The 22683-nt window shown below is 39.5% G+C and overlaps 1 protein-coding gene across 2 annotated transcripts in view; it reads left to right on the top strand.

Annotated features, from left to right (window-relative positions):
- TAPT1 (transmembrane anterior posterior transformation 1) overlaps positions 1-22683 on the top strand; it is a 55201-nt gene that overhangs the window by 4918 nt on the left and 27600 nt on the right. Inside the window, exons 2-3 of one of the 2 annotated variants that reach the window (XM_081303508.1) lie at positions 4352-4482; positions 15312-15430. In XM_081303508.1, the coding sequence (XP_081159634.1) occupies positions 4352-4482; positions 15312-15430 (250 nt within the window). The remainder of the gene's footprint in view (positions 1-4351; positions 4483-15311; positions 15431-22683) is intronic. The other variant, XM_081303509.1, reaches the window with a different exon arrangement.

The following is a 22683-nucleotide window of genomic DNA, read 5'->3' as shown; positions in this document are numbered from 1 at the left end:
AAAGGACAGAATTGGTATTATATTGATTCCCCAAAGTCTAGTTTTTAGTTTGCCTTTCATAGGGTGTGTAATAAATTATGTAATAAATTTACATTTACTATTTAATGTAACCATAATAGAGTCTATAAAATATTTCAGCTAAAAAAACTGGATATTTGCATGGTTCATATTTTCTTAACAGTTAACTAGTATTACTTTCCAACTTACTTTTTCACTGTGCAATGCTATTTTAAGAATGATATATTTAGACATATTACTGAATATATAAATATATTTATGATTACTCATTGCTTTTAATATTTATTTTACCTAGGTTGTTATTTCTAAGCTGTCTTGGAAAATAATTAAGCATAATAATTCTTTTAAAGGTGAGGAAGAAGAAATTCACACTATATTTGTTTTCAGCTTAACTGAATTATAGAGGAGTTCTATGGGGAAAGCTGAGAATTGATTAAAAATATGCTGGAGGAATTGATTTGCATTTATGATTGATATTACTTTTCTTATGTTAAATATTCATAATTGACAAGCCTTAGCTCTAATGTAGAAGCACTTACGTTATAATTAAATACTAAAATCCGCCCCCCTTTTTTTTGGTACCAGGGATTGAACTCACAGGTCCTCAACCACTGAGCCTCATCCCTAGCCCTGTTTTATATTTTATTTAGAGACAGGGTCTCGCTGAATTTCTTAGGGTCCCGCTGTTGCTGAGACTGGCTTTGAACTCAGGATCCTCCTGCCTCAGCCTCACCACTGCGTCCAGCTATCCCTATTTTTAATAGAGTTTTTTGAATGTTGTTTTTTCTTCTTAAGATCTGGATAAATGAACAATTTTTTTGACATCTAAAAAGTTCAGAAAATAAATATTTGGGTTCTTTTATTTTGGAAAAGAATGCTCTTAAAATGGAAAGTAGATGTATGGCGTAACAAATGAGAACGACTCCTTTGCTAAGAAAGAATGAAATGCCACCAGGCACAGGAAAAGTTGAGGTGTACTCCTCTGGCAGAGTTCTTGAAGGGTGGTACCCACAGGCGAAGAATAATAGCTCTCCTTAATAATGATCAGGAAGTGATACCCCAAATCACAGGGCAGATAATTGAGACAGGCATGCAGAATGCTAGAGAACAATGTTTAACAAAGCAAAACGAAGTCACAGGTGTGCCAACGATGGTAACATACTGCAGAATACAGCCTCTGCAAGGGTGAGGGAGAGCAGAGGGATGGGTCAGCCTGATAACTGGGCGCCAGGCAGTGCGGTCCTCTTCCTTCCACAGGAATCAAAACCCATTCGGGACTAGGTCATGTTCTCTCAATGTTTGCTGGATAGATGGATGATGATTAGGATGTAGGGGAGACAGCATGCTGAACATGGTTCAGATCTAGGTTCTGGTCCACTTTTGCCCTTAACTTTTCAGTGACTTTGATCAAGTTTCTCAACTTTCTCTGTTTCTTCATTTGTAAAATGTGAATGACGTTAATTGCCCCCTTAATCGTTGTGAAAATTACTTGAAGTACTGGAAGCAAGGCCTTTGTAAGTTGTTCTGTGCCTCCACATGAAGTGTCTGGATCCTTTAAACAGAGCCTCTTCTCCAAGAGTTGGTGAGAGGAGATAAGGGAAAGCTCTTGAGACATTTGATACCTGGAGGCTTGGGGTTGTTTTGTTTTGTTTGTTTCTTAGAGTTACATTATCCTATCTTCTAGAATTGTTCTCCATCCCATCAGCCAAGCATTTATTGTGCTCAGAGATAACCCCTTCTGTCAGAGCTCGCTCAAGGCTGGACATTTGGAATATAGCGGTACATAGCATTGCTCTCAAGAACTTCATGGTCTTGTGAGGCAGCTGAATGGTAAGTGGTGCGGTGTCACAGAAGTCAGCCCAGGTGCTGTGGCAGCACAGGGAAAGGGGGATGTCTAGTTTTCCAGAAAGAACACAGGCTCCTGTTCACAGCACCTGACAGTGATAGGCAGCATAAAATAGTGACGAAGGGCACGTCCTTAGGAATAGACTTCGTAGAGACCTCCTTGGCTTCTCTCTGCCTTGGTTTCTTCATCTGCAAAATGGGCTTAACTCTAGAACCTGTTTCATAGTTATGGGGGGGTCAAACTATGTTTTTATCATTTGATGTTTTAACATTCTCTGTTGTGGTGCAAAATTAGTTTTAATAAAAATTCTTATTTCTGGAGATGAACTCCAACTATTGTTAGGTATTTATAATGTAGTTGAAACACTTTTGTTTCTTACAGAAACTGTTTATTGTTCAACCATAGAAACAGGACTGCAGAAATAGCATCAGTAAACATTAGATACCGGCCAAGCCAGAAGTGGTGAACACTGTAGAACTTATAAAGTGAACAGTAAGTGGTTCAAGACATTGTGGTAGTCTTTGCGGTTTTCATATGCATCCATACAGACATGGTCAGTCCCTCAGTGATCTCTGTGGAAGGCAGGCAGGAAGCAGGTGTCACAGAGCTGCCTGAGCATAAGTTTTCTCTTCTGTGAAATTGAGGGGGCCGGTCTGGAGCCCCTTCTTCTCGTTGCTGACTCCATGCTTTTCTTGTGGGTCATAACAGAGTGGATTATGGTAAAAGCTGGCCTCTGCATGCACCAAGGGAGACACCATTGTGGAAGATCATTTTCCAAATAAACTAGGTAGCTATCTAAGCCTTTTTACTTAATTTGCTTTTTTAAATTTAAAGTTATTGTGTGAGTGCCTTTACCTCTGTCTCAGACCCTGAGGCTGCCCAGCTTCTGTCCTTGTACTTATGTGCGTCTGTATGTAGCACCTAGAGCCCTCCTGGCTGTGACTGCACCATGGCACCTCTTCTGTCAGGAGCTGCGGTTCAGGCACCTGCTGGGCCACCCTTTACCATCACTGTGACCCACAAACAGAGTAGAGGCTGGATATCTACCAGGGCTGGCTGAGTGGGCACCTGAAGTTCCTCCCCAGTCTCAGAACTGTTGTCCCAGTCGGGGGTCTCTTCTCCTAAGAAACTGGTGTTCTCTTCTTTTGCCATTGGATTTCCAATTCTCTCTTTTTTTAAAACTGATAACATTGTTATTTATGAAGCAGTTCTAATGGTTGGACATTTTGATTAATTCTACTTTTTGTGTTCATAAGATCATCTTTAAATATGGTGCCAGTAACTCTTCAAACAGACTACGAATGTAGTGTTTAAAGGTGTGTGTGTGTATACTTACAGAAGACATAAAACAAGTCACTTAACACGATGCTGGTAGAAGTAGGGATCTCTTCCAGTCCCAGAGGAGTGAGTTGTTTCAGACCTCCTGTTCAGGGACAGCTCAGTCCTCTTCTAAGGGTGTTTTTGACTATCAACACTTTCCCCGCACGCACAGCCTAGCTTCTGGCACTCAGTGCAAGATGCAGCTCCTTAAGCAAATACACATAAATGAAACCAACCTTCCTCTGTCATTTTGGGAGGAAACTTCATTACTCCATTTAGTAGCAAGAGAGCACAGGAACAGCCAGAGAGCAGTTTGAAACCTTTTGGTATCCTGAGTTCTGGAAAGGAGTTTGGTCTCCTGCAGAGTAGGAGTGGGAAGAAGCGCTGCTGAGGTGGTGGGCTGTCGGGGAAGGGTAACTCTGGGTAGAGTCAGGGCCAGGCATACCCCTAGGACCCCCATTTTGAGCCTCCAGTTGTAGTTGGGGGAGAGACTTCAGCCTGTCTTGGCCTTGCTTTCCTCAACTGAGATTAGGGGCTGTTGGCTGGATTTGCTTCTGAGGAACAGGAAGCTGGGTGGATAGGAAGACTCTGGGAGAGGGAGGTGTCCCCGGTCTGAATGCCAGTGGCTTGGTTCAGCTGCTGTGACCATCCTGTTGTAAGCCCTCACACAGGAAATGCCATGGTTGGCTGCTTGTGCAGGATCTCTGAGGCAGATCTGCGACTGCCACGGTGTGCGCAGTGTTCCTGGGGTTCACACCGTGTGGCTCTTGGCCTCTGGCAGTGCCTGCCAGGAAGCCTGGTTCCCGTGGACTCTCTGCATGTTCACCTGATAGATTCTTGGTAGCTGCTCTTTTCCTCTGCCATCTGTCCATCAGTCCAGGTCCTGTATCCCTCTTAAGACCCAGGACCAGGCTCTCGAAACTCTTTTCAGAGTCTCCTGGCTCTCAGGAAGCAGTCCTTTCCATGGGCTATGGCGTTTCCAGTTCACACCACACACAGCTTTCCCAGCACCAGTTGCTGCTCACTGTGTGTAGATGGTTCTAGGAACAGAATTATAAATTGGTTCTCTCTTTGTTTTATGTATGTATTACTGTGGCCCCAGCTAGCCTGTATGTTCCTTGATAAACACTGTTCTTTTTGTTTTGTGTCATTTTTTTTTTTCTGTAGAGCTTTCATTGTTGAGGTTCCTCAGTGCTGAACTAACAAGAGGGTACTTCCTCGAACATAACGAGGCCAAGTATACAGAAAGAAGAGAAAGAGTGTACACTTGTATGCGAATACCAAGAGAATTGGAAAAGGTACATTTTTATTTTTCATTTCCAGACATCATTTTGAAACTTATGTCAAAGTATTAATTATGAAAAAAATGTGAAGATCTTCATTTGAGTTTCTAAAATATTGGAAATGACATGATATAAGTAATTAAGTATATTGGGGAAGTAGGAATTCCCTTATAGGAGGAGACATTAAAAAGTTAAATTGTTAATGTTAGAACCAGTGACAGTATGATAATCAATTTTGTCAGAATCTTAACTTTGCTACCTACTAAACTATCGTAAGTAGTTTATCCAAATAACTTTCTCCACTTCTATACTCTCATAATCTCTTCATTTTTTTTCACTAGAAGCAGTATTTTTTCCACTCAACATGATGAATCACTTAATTTCAGCCTTTTTAAGATTTCACTCCCTTAGAAGCCCCCATATGTAAGATATAAGTGACAGATGATTTGCTTTACGATCATAAAAAGTGTCACTGTGAAGGTGAGCTTAGTAACAGCATCAGAAAACTTCCCACACCTTGTCCCTAGCCTGTCTCAACCCCTCAGGGCTGATAAGAGAGGACACTAGAGCTCTCTTTTTTTTCTAGGTGCTGCTAGAATTGCTGAGTCTAAATAATTAATTGCGTGTTTTCTTGCTAGAAGAAAGGAGTAAGAAATAATCCAGCTTAGCTATAGTGAAACCTGTTTTCATACTTTTACAGTAACATAAAGCTTGTAATGATTCAGTTGTTTTTTTGGAATCATGTTTTCTGTGAACAGTGGTTATCTGGAGCTTTGTTGGTCTGCTCTGTCAGTGCAGGCTAATACTGAGGTATGGGGTATGGTAGGCAGTGGGAAGCAGGACCCACTGGGTGTGGCCGATGTTCTTTTCTATCTGACAGTTCATCAGAGCGGTAGAGGGTGACTAAGGGTAGAGTGAGTTTCAGAAGCATCTCTTTACATGGGCTCCTGCTGGAGTGCCACTTGCTGCAGTTTTAGGGAGTTCTATATTGTGGCGAGATTTAGTGAAGTGAGCAAGGGAGGGTTGGCGAGAGCACAGATGTCACAGTGGTCTGATAGCCTTTGAGAGCCTCGGGCACTAGTTCCTGCTGCTTTTCTAGGGAGGCGGAGGGTCTGGTAGAGGCCTACTTGAATCCAAGGGACTGAAGGGTGAGCCAGGAGATGGAGGGTCACACGAGACTCTGCCACATCCTTCCAGCTGCATTTTATGTATGGGTTTGTCTAAGATTTTGTCTGGGGGTGGAAGTGAGGGGAGAGCAAAGTTTCTTCTGCTTGTAAGAAAATTAAAGGTGAAATCAGTTCTTACATACTTTGAAGTGAGAGATAAGCCATGAGGTGGAAGTGTGAGGGCACAGCAGAGGTAGGGGCAGGGACAGTCTGCCCAGGCCTGTGTTCATGCAGGATAAGGCCAGCACACTCAGCCTTTACCTGGCCAGACTTACCCCCAAAGCCCCAGGGAGTTTTCTCCACCCATCTGAGCAGTGCCAACTCCCATTTTCTCTGGGGAGGACAGAGAGGGATTTGCCTGCAGCCCTCAGTCTTCAGCAACACAGCCAGAGCATTGCCTCAAAGAGCAACCCCTTTGGTTGCCCATCCCATGGCAAAACTAATGAGCAGTGGCAGCATCCAGTCACCATTCTGAGGCCTCCCAGAGGCAAGTGAAGTTCAACTGCCTTGTGAGGAAATGCCCCCAGGTCTTGATGAGACTTAAGCATCCGCAGGTGTTTTAAACAGGGTCCATCTCCAGACCCTGTTGGTCATGTGATCTGTATGATTAGTGCCCATCAGGATTTCTTTTTTATTTAGAAGAAAATAGGAAAAGTATTAGAGAACATTCTAAGGGTTACTATTGTCAAGGAAACTTTTATTTCATTTATATAAATGTAAAATATATAGCATCAGAAAAGTTGAATTAACAACATTCAATTGTAGTAATTTTCTGAATCATTTCTTTCCTCTGAAAAAGGGTTTTGTTGTAGGCATATTTAGGAAAATTTGTTTTCTTATAACACTTAAGATTTAAAGCTTAAGTGGACCAAAGGCTGTTACATTTTTCAGTTTAGAGCAATTTCTCCTAAACTTTTTAAAAATTATTTTTAGTTATATACAACACCATACTCCCTGACATAATCACAAAAGCATGGAACGTAGCCTGCTCCAATTCAGTTTCCAGCACTTTCCCCCTTCCTCACTCCCTTCCCTGCACTCCGCCAATCTCTCTAAAATCCACTTACAGTTTTGGGGGGAAGTTGTTGTTTGTTTGTTTTTAATGAGTGTCCTGTGTATACACCTAATGCCGGGACCCATCATACCACATCCATGCATACACATAGGAAAGTTTGGCTAGAATCATTTCACTGTTCTTCCTGTTTCCTATCCCTTCTTCCCCTCTCCTCCATCCCCTTCATCCTCTATTGTTCTTTCCTATATTGTGAAAAAATTCCCTCTCCCTTTTTAAAAAAATTCTCTTTCTTCTTCTTTTTTTTAATCTCCCTTCTCCCATTACCACTTTATTTTGGATTATCTTCCACATATCAGAGAAACATTTGTCCTTTGATATTTGGGAACTGGCTTATTTTGCTTAGCATAATAGTCTCCAGTTCCATCCATTTACCAGCAAATACCATAATGTCATTATTCTTTATGGCTGAGTAGTATGCCATTGTGTATATGTACCACATTTTCTTTATCCATTCATTGGTCTCCTAAACTTCTAAGGCCAAGTGAAATTTAGAACAAAGCAGATTTAGGTTACAGTTTAATTCTAGGCTAAAATGTCTTACATAATAGCATGAATTTACTCTGGTATCTTTAATACTTTTATTTTATATAAGCAAGCTCTCATTTAATATTCTTATTATAAACATTAATTTTAACTCTATTGGTCTCCTTTTAGTTTACATTGTCTATTCTAATATATAATATCGTATCTATCTTTTTTTGGAAATTGCTATGATATTTTCAGGAAGAGAAACTTGAAAATTAGAGAGCTTTGTTTTTATAAAGGTTGTAAATACCACAAACATCTAATTAATGTTTGTCCTTTAAGGTCAAGAGAAAAATCAACTCCGTATCTCCTACCAAACCTGTTTATTAGTGTAAAAGAAAAGAACTCCAAAAATTTTTGTGTGCTTTCATCGCTGGACTAACAACTCATCTTTGACATCTAGTAAAGGCAACTAGTTTGAAGTAGTATTTTCAACTTTTCATATATTTTGTTTTCATGCTTGAACTTCTTATTTGAGGGGGGCACTTCTATTTCCACCAGATCCCTCTTCCCAGCCCTCACACACATTTTTAGCATCTTATCCCAGATCTGCTGCTAATACCTCTTGGTTCACTTGGTGAACTTTATATTCTGTCTTTATATCCAAGGAGATCGAATGACCCTTCCCCACACTGTTAATGGAGAACTGGGAGGAGAAGTGGTTAAGAGAATGTCCTCTAAGCAAGGTTGCCTGGCTTGGGATCTAGGCTTCTAATTAATTAGCTGTGAGTCCTTGAGCAGCTCACAAAACCTTCTCTGCCTGGGGATCTCAGTGGGTGTCTTCTCCATGGTGGGTCCTGTAGGAGGTTGAAGTCCACAGCAGTCCTTCCCTTGTGCACATTGGGGGCTGCCTGCACATGGAAGTATTCCCAGGAAGAGAGTCTCAAGTGGGAGAACTCAGTGCCGTTTTTTAGAGAGGTCAACATCCAGGGAAAATGATCCCAGAGTCTTTCAAAATAATGAACTTAATCAGAGTATCACATGGAACTGCCTTCTTGTTAGTTAGATGGAGGTACACTTTAAGAAAACGTAGGAATGTCTGTTTTTTTTTTTTTTTTTTAACCTCTGTTTCACCATAGAGGTCCTGGGGCTCACTGTGAAATGAGTAGAGTCTGCTTAGTGACACCCATGTTGATGGCAGTGGTTTCTTAGGCACCTGCTTGGTTTCTAATTTCATGAAAACTTGTTGGAGTATCATTCCTCTAAATTCTTCTCATGATGCAGCCATTGTTTGTAACCTACCCTTGTTAGATGTCCCCCTGCACGGCTGCTTAGAAGCAGAAGAAATCAGTGCAGATGTCACAGAATTTCAGCAGCCATGGCTGGATTTCTCCTTGGCACCAAGGTGTGTCACCTCCTGCTGTGACAGCGGTGGCAGCAGCTTCCAGGCTCCTGCTGCAGTTGTCTTAGCTCTCTTAACAGTGCCCCAGCCCCCTCCAGAAACTCCAACGAGAGGGAGGAGCAGCCCGGGTGAAATCCTCTGCAGCATGGGGAAGCCCTGCTTGCTCTTGAGCATGTTGGACAAGCCAGCGAAGAAAAATTTCAGGGCCCCTTTCACTGAGGTATTTAAAGACCATGTGAGAACTTGGCACTGTGGGGCTGTGTTTGTTAGTAACTTATTTCTGTCATGTTAGCTTTGGAAACAATCTTTAACCTCTGTCTTTCTTTGCTTTGCGCTCTGCCAGGCCACTATGATCCCTTACTCCAACTGATACTTCCCTTCTTACCTGTCCATCTGCTTACTGTCACCTTCTGTGATGCCACTGATCACTGCCCAAGAATGTAGGTGTGTGAATCTGGGAAATGTGTGATCACTGCCTGCAGCGGCTTCCTTTTACTCTGCAGCTCTGAGGACCCTGCTTATTGACTCAGCCTGCAATGGGGCATGAAGGCTCCCCCATTACTCCAGCCCTCCCCAGGAGCTTCACTGCCCTGTCTATCCCATGTAATAAATAGCTCAGCCAGGTGGGTTGTCACAGAGGAGTAAGTCTTCAACATGGATTGGAGATAAGAGAAGTAGGAAAATTCTGTATGCATGTTCTTTCTAAATTAAAAAAAAAAAAAGTTTTTTTATTTTCCGCTTATGAAATCTATCCTGTTAAATGTGTGCAGATGCGGATTGTGATTAGTAGGAAGTCCTTTATCAAGACTACTTGGTTTCCCATAGTTACAGAGGTTTATGTAGCCTTGCCTATCATAGAAGAGTCTGGCTGTTAGTTGTTTTGTTGGCTGTCTCCTAGAGTGTAGATCTCCCGGAAGCATGGATATTTTAAATTCAGGTGAATGAAAATGATTCTAGATAGAAATGTCCTTGAATCTGGAAGCGATTGCTTTCAAAGTCAGTGGTTTGTAAACTTTCTTGTTGACAGCCCATTCTGCTTGACATTCTCTAGTAATGGATCCCTGTCTGTGAGTGTGTTGAAGATTTCTGGAGCATAGGATAAAAGTTTGAGCTCCTTAGGAATTAATGGAAGATCATTTCATCCCTCTTACATAATAATTAACGTTTTAGCCTCACAGCCTGGACTGCACCTTGCATGCTCTTCTCTTTGCCTGGGAATTCTGGTCCTCTTTACTGTGCCTGGCAGAATCTAGTGCCCATCCTGTCTCCTCCGTGGGAGAGCTTTCCTGGCTCTTGCTCCTCATGCCTGTTCCCCAGAGCCCCACACCCCCCACACAACAGACAGACTGCGCAGACCCGATCTCTTCAGCTGGTTTCCAGAGCAGCGTGACTACTCCCTTCACTGGCACTTACTATACAACTAGTTAGTCCCAGGGAAGGCCTTTCCTAAAGACCTTTTGTTCCCCAGTATAGGATTGAGCAAGATATGGTCTGGATCCTATGGCACACACTCGAGCTTATAAAGAGTGAGACTAGGGGCAGGAGAGGGGACCTCTTTCTGAGACCCTTTTCTCCTCTCTCACCACACACAGACCTGAGGTCCTCAGGGTGGTGGCAGTCATGGTGGGAGAGTTGGCATTGAGAATTTCCAGAAGATGATCTATGTGCTCTGAAGAGATAGGTTGTGAATTTCAAAACCATTTTGCTGCTTTCATTTTAGTCGTAATGTTTTATTTATTTTGAAATTTCAAATGCTATTTAAAGGAGACAGATTTTTCAAAAGGGAAAATAAAGACTTTTTAAAAAAAATCTATTTTCCATGGGGACAGACTGGCATTTTTGTTTATTTCTTTTGAGGCAGAGTTTTTCAAGTGGGTAAGAGCAACAGTAGTTGATTCAAAATAAATGTGATAAAAACAAGATGTAGAAATTTTTACTGGCACACAATGTTTTGTTGACCTGTGTACCACCGAAGCACTTCCACTTTGTCGTTTTCTCAACATTGAAGATCAGATGTTAAAAACTTATGTGAATACATATTTTATATGTATTGAATACTTCAATACATATTTTAAAAATATGTATTGAATGGCAAATCCATTGTGAGTTTGAGTCTGGAAGACTTGAATGACAATTGTCAGTAGTAACAGTAGTGCTTCCGTTTTCTGCAGCCTGGTGCCCTGGCCCTGCCGGGCTGCTCAAGAACTTGGGCAGACTCCTGAGTCTCACTGTAGGCAGTGGGGTTCTGCTTTCTGCCTCTAAGAGCAGAGGTGAAGAGTGACTGAGACCACATGTACCGGCAGACTGCAGCCCAGCAGCTGCAGAGGCTCCTGAAGTCCTGCCAGACAAGGCCTCCAAGAGACAGAGGCCCGGGAACATTTCTGTCCTTTGATTGTTTTCACTTATAGGAACAGCAAGAATCACCTCATTCATCAGCAGACAATTATGTTGAAATAATTATTTTTTCATATGCATATATATTTGATAAATCTCTCCTCTGAGAGTGGATTTTAAGAGATTTTTAAATCGTGTGCCTGTGATTTGTAACTCAGAGCTTTTAATTCACTTTTGTACAAAGAATATGCCAAAGTGTTCCAGCTCCCTGCCCTCTGCAAAGCTCCCTGGAGCCAGCTTGAGCCATCTCCACTGCTTGTGATAGCTTCTCAGGCAGGGAACTAAATCTCAACCTGCTTCTTTTTGGGGACCCGATTTTCAGACTGGTTTACCACCTTTAATGGGTCATGAATTTTAAAAAGGGAGAGGAAACATCAATCTGCATTTCTTAGGATAATAGTATTATTTTTGTGAAGCTTTTCTTTTGATATTTTGGGTGTGTTTGTGAATCTGTGCATAGTGAATTGCAATATAAATGCATTTCTGACTGTGTGTTGTTTTTAAAAGTTGAATCCTCTTTGGGCAATAAGTTCCTCTGTAGAACTTTGACCTTCTTAAAGTAGTGAATGTGTTTTTATTCAGCTTTCAGTCTGCATTGTCAGAGCTGTACAATAAATGGTGAGGGGAGAGGTAAAGGGACAAATCAAAGAATGAGCCAGCCCTAGGAAGGTCTTCACAAAAGATCTTGTGTAGCATTTTGTCTTCCATCCCTGAGATAGGATGTATGTCTAACACAGAATGCAAAAAGGTAAAAGCCCAGCTTGCTATTTCTCCTTGGAGTGTTTCATTATGCTTTGGTTCTTTGCCATATTTTTGGTTTTCTGCTTTTTGTTAGACATGCACTTGCTAATTCACAGATGACATGCTCATTATAAGGCCTTCCCTGTAAAGGTGAAAAACAAGTGAAGTGAGCAGAGCCCTCTACCAGGTAGCTGAGGTGAGGCAGTGCAGTGCACCTAAAGAATTGGGGCCTGGGAGGAGAGTGACCACCACTTAGGGAGCCCGGCGTTTGAAGAGGTGTACTCCAAAATCATTGTAATTGTACTTCTTGCATTTTAGCATCAATGTTGTATTTATTTTGAAGTTTCAAATGGCAATTAAAGGAGAACAGGAGACTTTTGTGCTTCTCAAAAGGGAAGCAAAGGCATATGTGCTCATTTCATTAACTTAAAGTCACACCTTGTATGTTTGAGAGGAATTTTCTTTAGCCATTACTTAAGAATGCCTGAATAGTTATGGTTATTTGTCCAAATGAAAAGGAAATAGTAATTACCTATTTTATCAAGATGCCATACAAATTAGCTGACAGTATGGAAGTGCACATTGTTATTATTAATATGTTCTCAAAGCTTTTAATTCTTAATAACAAAGCTAGCTGCAAACCTAAATATGTAAAATCACTAGCCCTTTATAAAATTGACTCATTAAATTTCTATTATTTCTGTATTTTATATGACACCAAGCAATGGGCAAGACCAGTAAGCAGAAAGAAAACTGCTGTAGCCTCTATAACAGATGGAAATAGTAAGAGCTTTTGCTCTGCTCAGACTACTTTAGGGAGGGCCTGGGGCCTGCCTGGGGTCAGGCATCAAGCTTGAGCTGGTTCTTGTCACCTTTGCATGTCCTGGGGCATGTGTTCCGCCTTAGGAGCTCCTGGTGATGATGACCTCAGGAGTGTTAGAGGATGAAGCAGTGAGCACCTGCCACCCCCCAGAACACCTGTGGCACCAGACACCTTCCACACACAACTTGTTGGCTTTCTGGGTCTCTGCGTGCTAAGTGAGAAGCAGGCACAGACACCATCCTGCATAGAGTGGCTCATTTGATACAGTGCGGTTTCACATCCTTCACAGATGAATATTTTCAGAATTATTTCTTGCTTGCTTTTTTAGGAAAGTTTTGCCTAAAATTTTAAAAAGTGCTGTTTTTCTGAGAATACGTAACATCAGAACAGCAGGTACTGGAGTTGCGGCACATTTCTGTTTCACCAGACCCTAAAAAGCTGGTGCTCTTCTTCCTGTCGTGTGTTCCTGTGTGCATCAATGACTTCTTCAGGTGGAGCCACTTGTTTCCTCCAACTTCATGTGGTGGTGTGTTGTGCTCAGGGCTCTCGGAGGTCCAGTTTTAGGTCCAGCACAGTGTGGGCACACTTGCCTGTCCAGGGTTTATACAAGTTTTCAATGTGGAAGGGTGGTCCTCTGACTTGTGTCCCTGTGCCGACCATGGATGATTCCAGTTCAGGTTCCTCTAAGACGGCAAAAGGTGACAGTACATTTTAAATCTTTTTTGTCCCCTTTGTGTGCGTGTCCATGCCTTGTGCCCTAGGAGGCCCGCTTCCCACAGGCCTCATCTTCTTAGCTGTGGGGCACATGCTCTCGTCTCCTCAGATGTCATTTCAGGGTCTCCTCTTCTGTGGAGCTTTTCTCAGTCTCCCTACGTTGGTTTGGCTGTCAGCCATCCTGTGTTCAGCACACACAGTTTGTCTTCACGGCCTTTAGCACCATGCAGACCGCTAGCTGACTGTACCCACGGGCTTGCACATTACTAGGCCCACAACAGCAGCTAGTGGGTGTTGGCCCAGCCAGAGCCATGGAGACAGCTACCTGCTCCCTTTCCCATGCACTGTGTCCTGCGCACACACCACAGGGCCTTCTGGGAACACAGGTTCCAGAAGTTTCTGCTTTGGGTGCTCCACCAGGCAGTCCATCTGAAGATAGGGAAAGGCTTCTCATTGACAGAAGAAAAATAAATAAGAACCACTACTCAGTCTTATGCACCTCTCCTTTGTAGGTAAATCAGGGACACAGATGCAAAACAAGGACTCTCCCCTGCGCTGTGGCATGTGACTTGTTGGGTTAACATTGTACTTTCATTGTTGTTCACATGAGTCTGAATTGTTGAAAACAGAACAAAAACTATTAGGATCTACATATTCAGCTTAAGAAGTTTACACATATTTGCGTAATATATTTTTGAGACACTCTTATCAAAAATTAATAAAACGTGTGCCTTTATTTAAAGATGTGTGTATTAGTTTGCCAGGACTACCATAACAAAGTACCACAGATTGAGTGGCCTAGACAATAGAAAGGTGAGGTCAAGATGCAGTGGGTTTGGTCCCCTCAGAGGCCCCTCTCATTAGCTGACTTATGGCCACCTCTCCTGCGTCCTCACATGGTCTTCCCTTTGGGCCCATACTAACAAAGTTTTAACCTCATGCTACCTCTTTAAAGACTGTCTCCTGGAGGCTAGAGTGTTAACAGATGAATTGAGTGGGCCCCAGTGTAGCCTACTGCAGTGTGAAGTTTAGCTATCATCTGTAGGTAGGACTGTGTATTGACTGGGGATGCAGAGTCTGACGATGAGGGTTGGTAAAGCAGACTCCAATCGTGTGTTAGGCCTGACGAAAGCTACCACCCTAGAACAGCAGAGTTTACTAGCCTGGGCTGTCTTCTTCAGCAAACCACCAAGACTCTATCTTCCTGTAAAATATAGTCCCAGATTTAATGTAAAATGTTACCAAAAAATTAGAAAGGACCTGGCAGGTGACTAAGAACAGTGGAAGAGTACATGTATAATGGCATAAATTGACGTGAACATACTTTATATACAGAGATACAAAAAATTGTGCTCTATATATGTAATAAGGATTGTAATGCATTCCACTGTTGTCGTGTATTTAAAAAAAATAATAAAATCAATAAAAAATTAACATGTGCTCCTGTAAAAAAACTAAGCCAGTTCAAATTAAAGATTAAAAAAAAAAAAAAAAGAACAGTGGTAGAGTTTAAAAAAAAAGAAAAGTTAGCTGCTACTCCCTAAGTTAACAAGAATAAGACCGTCCCAATACAGCAGCTTTCAGTGTATATGAAATTGTGTTTAAGTTAATAATCAGTTCACGTTTTTAACATAAATAGTATTTTAACTCTTTCAGTCTTTTATAAAGCACTCCAGTAAATAGAAAATACCAAATTTAAGTAAGAGGTAAGAAGTTTTACCTAAAAAGTTTTCTATAATATCTTTAAAGTGGGAGGAGGTACCCAGAAAGCTCCATCAGACGAGGCATAGCCATGGCCAGGGCAACTTGTCTTGAGTGAGTGACTTCTTATAGGTGGCAAACCAATGACTCTGGGGAAATACAAACCTGACTTTGAAAAAGTACTGTCGTTAAAATGTAGTTCATGTGCCCAAGTAGAATTATTAATTTCCTGTATCCTGAGCTAAGTTGTAAGAAATTAACTTCTTATCAAGTTTAGAAATTTTCTGATTATTTGAAATTTTTATCTATAGCTGTTTGAAGAATATTTGACTTATTTTTTCCTTTTCTCCTTTTAAAATGCAGCTCATGTTTTTTGGCATCTTCCTGTGCCTGGATGCATTTCTGTATGTGTTCACTCTGCTTCCTTTGAGAGTTTTCCTGGCACTGTTCAGGCTCCTTACTCTGCCTTGCTACGGCTTAAGGTAAGTTTAAGATCCTTAACTATCAAGTGTCTAAAATATTTCATTATTTTTTACTAGTTATAGGGTTTTTAGAATAAGGATAGTTTATGGTTTTATTCACACCTTAGCCCTTAGTGCATAAATTAATTTTTTATCTTTTGAATGAGTATTATATGTTTATATAATATCATACATTTTATATGCATATTTTTCCCAGAAACAAAACTTTTGCTGTAGCCAATAAAACGTTATTACAGGAGACTTTATGAAGGCCCAGGATGAGAGTTAAAGATTTGCTTCTGCCTTTATTTTCTCCAAGTCCCTGGGCATGCTTGGCGTCCTTTTGGAAAGAGAGTTGGGTTCTAGGTTAGGGTGGTAGGAGGCGGGTGATTCCAGAATCTTCTAAGGAGCTCTTGCTGCAGGGTTCCTCCTCCTATTGATCTCAGAATCACTGTGTTAGTGGCCTGTGGAGTCTTAGTTATTGATTACAGGTGAGACTCCCCCGTTGATTTGTGACAGCAGAAAAATTCATTCAGGCTACTGTCCTCATGGGAAGAGTCGGACAGCCCAACCCAACATCAGTTAGCTGGTTAGTTATAGCAAACACCTGACTTCTCTAAGCCTGTTTTTCTCATTGCTTAAAAAGGGATATTGAAAGCTCAGTATCTTTACCACAAAGACTGGGAGATGTAAAGAGACCCTAGCATAATGCCTGTTTCATAGGAGACAAATACCAACTTCTCTCCCTTTCTCCTCTACCAAATCAGAGTAGGGTAAAAGTGTTGAGCCCGTGTGAAGCTTAGTGCTTACTGGTCTTAAGGCTGGAAGGAAACTTTGATTTTGCAGGTTTCTTTCTTTGTGTAGTTATGTCAACATGCCTCCACTTGTTTAGTTACTCTAAATTAACATTATTATTTGGTTTTTGGTGTAGTTTCTGAGTTACATTTCCAACTTGCATCACTTTACTAAATGCATTTCATTATGAAAAAAGTTTTAAGATTGCTAAAATGGACAATAATTTATGAAACTTAATTTACTGTAGTGACTCTTTCTTTGTATATATAATTAATAAAATGGATTAACCATGGAAATTGAGTTATAAAAATATTTGTCCATATACAAAATTTCATATATATATATGAAATATATATATACACATTTTTTTAAACTACAATCTCTAAAATCTTCAAAGGAGAAAACAAGCATAAACTTAACATATATAGTTTCTTCAAAAATTAGTGTTTTGATATGAAAATCTTTGCATTGTAAATAGGAATGATTTAATGATCATGGTGACCATATTGGGACAAGAATAAAAATTATTCTTTGTAAGATTGCTTGGACTAAAAAGTTATAAGAATTCAGCTTGTGTTTGTGGTATGTATGATACTTTACATATTCGTCTGTCTCACTTTACAGAAAAATAGTGAATGATGTTACATATTTTATTAACCATAAGTTAATCAGATGGGAGAATCATCTTAGGAATTTAACTGTTAGCTTTAAGATATTTCTAATAGTTTATTTATTTTTTGAGAAGGCCTTGTTCTTATGAGTGCACCTTTTACAAGACAGTTGTGGCATGGTGCTTTTTATAGTAACAAAACCTCACCTCAGTTCATGTTTATTACTGTTGTGAGCTCAATAAAATCATGATGTTTTACTAACCTTGTCAGAAAGCCAGAACAAAATCTAGCAAAATCTTCACCTATGGCTACATAAAGAGGATAAATCTGTGGAAATTTGGATATAATCAGATTAAACTACCTGACAAAATAATACGTGGGGATTTTCACATCTATGTTATGAACTAGATGACTTATTCACTATCCTCTGATGGACAAGGTCAGCCAGTTTGTGTTCTAGCCACCTTCTTGTGAATGGCATTTAGAGACTTAGAGTGTTCTGGATGACCATTAGCATGATGAGATGAAGCATGGGAAGAGCTTAATCAACTCCTCCTTCTAGAGCGGGTTCCTTTCTTGCGTCCGTTAGCACACAGGTGATCACATGGAGTGACAGTGATTTGCCAGTGTTCCCAAGGGTCTCTTTTGGAGCATTAATTTGAAACCTCATTGTGTTCAGTCATCTACTCTCTGCCACATTCGGGCTCATTTCTGTGTGTCCCTTGTCACTTAGGGAAGCAGGGCACTTAAGTAGCACTAGAAAAGTCTTGTTTGTTCTGAATACTAAAAGAGGTATTGCAAGGAATAGGAATCTTAACTCTTCTGCTCCTATTTGTTGAGTGACTAATGCCTCCTAGATCCAACCTTATTATATTTTAATATTTTAGCACATAAAAATGATTGTTTTTTAATATTAGTTTGAAAGACTTTACAATCTAAATTAGTTTGAATCACATTTAGTTGTTTCCGAGGTTTAACAGCTGAAAGGACACTAGAGGGCAGTCTGTTACTCACTTAAGCTTCCACTATGCAATTGGGATTAACTAAAAAATTACATTTCATGCTGTCACTTATTAATATTTATATGGTATAGATGAAATATGAAATTCGGTTAAAATTATGTAACAAAATTTCAGCACTCTTGAATAATCTATGTGAGGGTAGGTTAGATGACACAGAATATGAAAATACTACCTTAAAATCTCAATGCCTTTAGGAAGCTATATCAAAATGACAAATATGTACTTACAGTAATATGTGTTACAATTTTATCTTCTTTGAGCAATTTAGAAAACAGTTCTCTGAGCATTGTTTTTTCATAGCACTAAAAATAATTTTTTATTTACACAATTAGTATTACTGCATAGCTAAATACGTGTATGAAAGATCAGAGTAAAAATTAAGAGATAAATAATGATCAGTATCTGATTTGGACTTAGTTTTCTTAGCATTGAAGTATGTGAGAATTACACATGCCCAGTTTATAACACGAACATACATCTGTTTTCCATGGCATATGCATAGGAGAATGTGAATTAATGAGCATTATTTTTAAAAACACAAAAATTACATGAGAATGTGTAAAGTTATATTAAACAAAGCTACTGTTAGTATTAAGTCTAAGACTTTTCAAATGTTTTAGGAGTATAAAAATAAATTTTACTTTTACAAAATGATTATGTAGAAAGCCAAATTCTGCCTTCTTATAGCTTTCCTTCCAATGTGCTCCACTTCTGTTATAGATTATTTGACTTGTCTTGCCTATAGCTATGTTATGTTCCATCTTTTTCAGCAAGCAAAAGTGCTCTTTCCTTCAGTCTGACTTTTATTTCAAAGGGAAAAGAAGAAATTAAAGAAACCAACAAAGGAGTTATTTGTGTACTTTTTTCTAACTAATGTTTTCTTTTTCTCACTCTCTCATATTCCAATCTTCTTACCATAAAAACTATCTTTCTAGTCTCTTAGTTCTTTTAAATTATTTCAAAAGAGAGGGAAAAGTGTATTTGTCAAACTCATCAAATGGTGACATGATAACTAGCTATCTACAGCCTATAGTACTATTTCCATAGCACATCCATAGTAGAGATATAGTGTTGCCTTTGCATAGTTGAGGTTCCTGCTGCCTCGGCTTAGAATTCTGTCTGGTATGGCATTTGGGAAAGGCTTTTTTTAATCTTTTAATTTAATCTTTAAATCTGTTTCCACATCTTCTGAAAAATTGCCATGGTTTTGGGCTCTAGCTTTGGTTTTGCTTTTAGTTTTTTTTGTCAGAGGTAACAACCAAGTGAGCAAAGCCTCTGACTTTGACCCAGGGAGAGGACCAGGAGAAGTCTGCAGCCCCTTTAGTAAGACAGCCTTCATTGTAGTTGTTCAACCACAGTGCCTTCTGCCAGCTTCTGATCCTGTCAGTTTTGTCCATTTTGAGTTGACAGGATAATTATCTTGAGTCTGTAGCCGTGTGTCTTGTTTATAAAGGAAGGCCTCTATAAAAAGTGTACATCTGTCCTCAGTGATCTCAAAAATAATTAGTTGAATCTGTTTCTAATGAATTAGTGAATTTGGAAAATTTTTGCCCCAAATGTTTTCTATTAGACTTAAAGAGAGAGAGAGAGAGAGAGAGAGAGAGAGAGAGAGAGAGAGAGAGAGAAGAAGAAGAAGAAGAAGAAGAAGAAGAAGAAGAAGAAGAAGAAGAAGAAGAAGAAGAAATACATCTAGATTCTTTAAAAGCAGATTCATTTACATATTTCTTCCCTTTCCTAGATAGGGTAGTATCATTTTAAAAGCAATATTTCAAAACTTTTTGAATTAAGGTGATCTTTTAATGATTGAGGACATGGAAAACAAATAATTTGTGATGAGTTGTGATTCATTATGTGAGGTGTCTGAGGGAGAATGATAGGATTTTATTTTTCAGAAAAACAGATTGGTCTATATTATGCTAATGAGATATCAACCATCATTTTCCAAATTTACTTGTAGAGCAAATAAAAACTAGCCAACTATGTAAGTATTTTTAATTTACCTGGCATTTTTGTGGGCCCCGTTTTCTTCTAAATTTTATGATGTTATTTTGTTTATTAAAATTATCAGTCACATTTGAGTTGAAAGTTGATGGAGATTATAAAGGAAATGACAAAATTTGGTGCCAGGAGGTGTAGTTATTGTTGAAAACATTTTACTAGAGCATCTTAGTGGTGAGTTGGGTAGGGTTAAGTAACAGGTGCTGCAGTAAAAGGAAACTTTTACTTAGAACAAATAAAACATGTACAAGCAAATTTTCTGATCCCTCTCCCCAGTTTTAGGCACAAACTCTTGTTTGAGGCTTCAATGACTCTTTTTTAAAAATTTTCTTTCTTTGTTTTAAGAGACAAGAGTGTCTTTGCTTTTGAGAGTTGACCCCATAGAAAAACACTTTTCTCCAAGAAAACTGTGAACTTCGAATGCTTGAGTTTCTTAATGAGCTCCATGTGCCTTACCTCCTTCAGGATAGTTCTGCCCCAAATTAACTTCACGTATGCATTATAAATAGGTTTTCTCTTTCCAGGCAAATTTAAGCCTTGGTTCTGGCCTAAGTGATTGGCACCACCAGGAGAGCACATGTAGGGAGCACTGTGTCTCTCTGGGGAGGAAGTACGCCTGCTGCTTCCTCTGACCAGGGCTGGTCTGCAGGGCTTGCCGGTGGAGAGCAGTGTGTTATGCTAGAGTCTTTCTAACCTCAGGTTTTGTTGTCCCATTTCCTCACCATGACGCTCTAAGTAGCGTAGCAACATTACAACCTTCTCTCTTTCTTTCTCTTTCGTAAATCAGACCGAAGGGAGGAGCACTTTCACTTCCTTTATAGGATGGAAGGTGGTGGCACAGGGACTCCTTGTGGTGAGTAAACCCTGATTTTTCCTTCTATACTCTTGGCCAACTCGACATCAGTACAATGAATTATAATTGTGATGCAGAAGTAACAGCATAGGCAAACATAACCATCTGGGCGCAGAAACATGCTGCAGAAAGGGGTTCCCTATCATTTAATAGCATCCTTACTTGGTCTTATAGCTTTGACATGTTTGTTAATGAAGAATTTGACCATAATTTCTCCCAACATGAAAATTGCGTGGTGAAACGCTCTTAATTGCACATGCTGATCTAGTTTGGACAGCAGATACCTTCATCCCCAACACCAGAGTGGGTGACACACCTTCAGGGCTTCCATGTAAACACTTTGTTTTACATTACTTCAAATTACTGAACATAGCTTTATAAAATCCATTATTGTTTTCTAATATAGGTTGAAATTATTTTAAGGTCCAAATACAGATTTTAATCATTCAGTGAAAGTGCTGAGTAATCCTATATATCAGTCATGCTTAATATTGACAATAACTCAGTTTCCTAGTTAAGGGAAACATCTTGTTCCTAGTACTTTATTCCAATTTACTTTAAAATTATAAAGGGACTTATCTTTCAAAAATATGAACCATTTTAAATATTTTAGATTTTTTATTTTAACAGGTCTTATATTTCTTCACTTCTTCAATTATACCACAAATGTTTTGAAATGTTGAAAGGGAAGATCCAGTTTGTGTATTTTATAATGAAATAACTCATGCTGATAGCCTGGCCTGTTTCAACAATGATTTAAATTAATAGGATTCTCCCATTCTCCTTGCTCATTTTTGTCACTGCCTCTTCCTTCTTGATCTTTCCATCCGTTACCAGTGTTACTTTAGTAGTAGACTCTAGAGAGGGAGGAACAGCCTGACCTAAATCATCTTCTCCCACATGTAGCTTTGTCACCATATACCTGTGAGCCCTCCACAACAACTGGAGGTGTTTAAGATGGTAAATTATGCAATATAAAATGGTAAATTGTAATAATTAGTAAGAGAGCAATAGAAGTATTGTAGGAATAAAAGGCAAAATTTAGGAACATAGAAAATTAAACTTCTATTGAATGTCTTTATTTTGAAAATGTTTTAAGGTTCTGGTGAACAACTTATTAATGTTGCTTGATTACGTGCAGCCAAACCCATAAATTAGATTAGTGAGTTTTACTTTGCCTAACATGTTTCACTTAGGATTTTCTATATTTGCAAAAGGAATTGCCAGTAAATACCATTTAACAGCCATTTATAACAAAAAAACGTTGGTTAGCCTGCAGTACTCAAAAGACCAATTCCAAGTTGATTGGCAGGGCTATAGATAAGCTTCTTACAGGGTTTGAAATGTTTCCAGATAGTCATCTAAAAATATCTTGGCAAAGAAGGAACAAATACTGTGATTGGTTTAAGTTGTAACTTAGTAAACTTATTTGTGAAGTCAGGTTTCTTATTAGGCTATGATACATATAGGTATCTTAAAAGGCCACCTAGAAACAGTGTTTTATTTTTGCAACTTTTCCGTTTCATTAACCAGGATATTTGGATGAAAACAAGACCCTTGTTTCCTAAGGGTTCTACTTCTTTTGTTCTTTATTTGAATACTATTCCTTAATTTTGAAAATCATGGTCATCTCTATAGCAGCCAGTTACAGTGTTAGCAGTGGAAGATTTTCTTTAGAGCAAGGAGTTTGAGTGGAAACACATCATCTTAGGTTTTTACCTGTATTTTTAGAAATAAAGAATAAAATGAGAGGTATATCAGTTTTTCCAGATGGTAAGTTGCATAGTGTTAAATTTTAGTGAGAGAGAAAGCACTGAGTTGTTGGTTCCTGTAAGCTTAAAAGTTCTTTTGTAAAAAGTTGTGAATATAGATGGTTGTAAAGAGCATGCCTTCTAGAACCGGGCTGCCAAGCTTCTGGCCCTGCCCCACCACAGAGCACCCTGTTCACCGTGAGCCACAGGCATCTGCTCAGTTGCCTCTGACCCATCTGTATAA

This window comes from Spermophilus citellus (genome assembly GCF_964194105.1).
Source record: "Spermophilus citellus genome assembly, chromosome: 8".
NCBI lineage: Eukaryota > Metazoa > Chordata > Mammalia > Rodentia > Sciuridae > Spermophilus > Spermophilus citellus.
The sequence above is the reverse complement of the archived record's forward strand: the minus strand, read 5'-3'. Positions and strand labels throughout refer to the sequence as shown.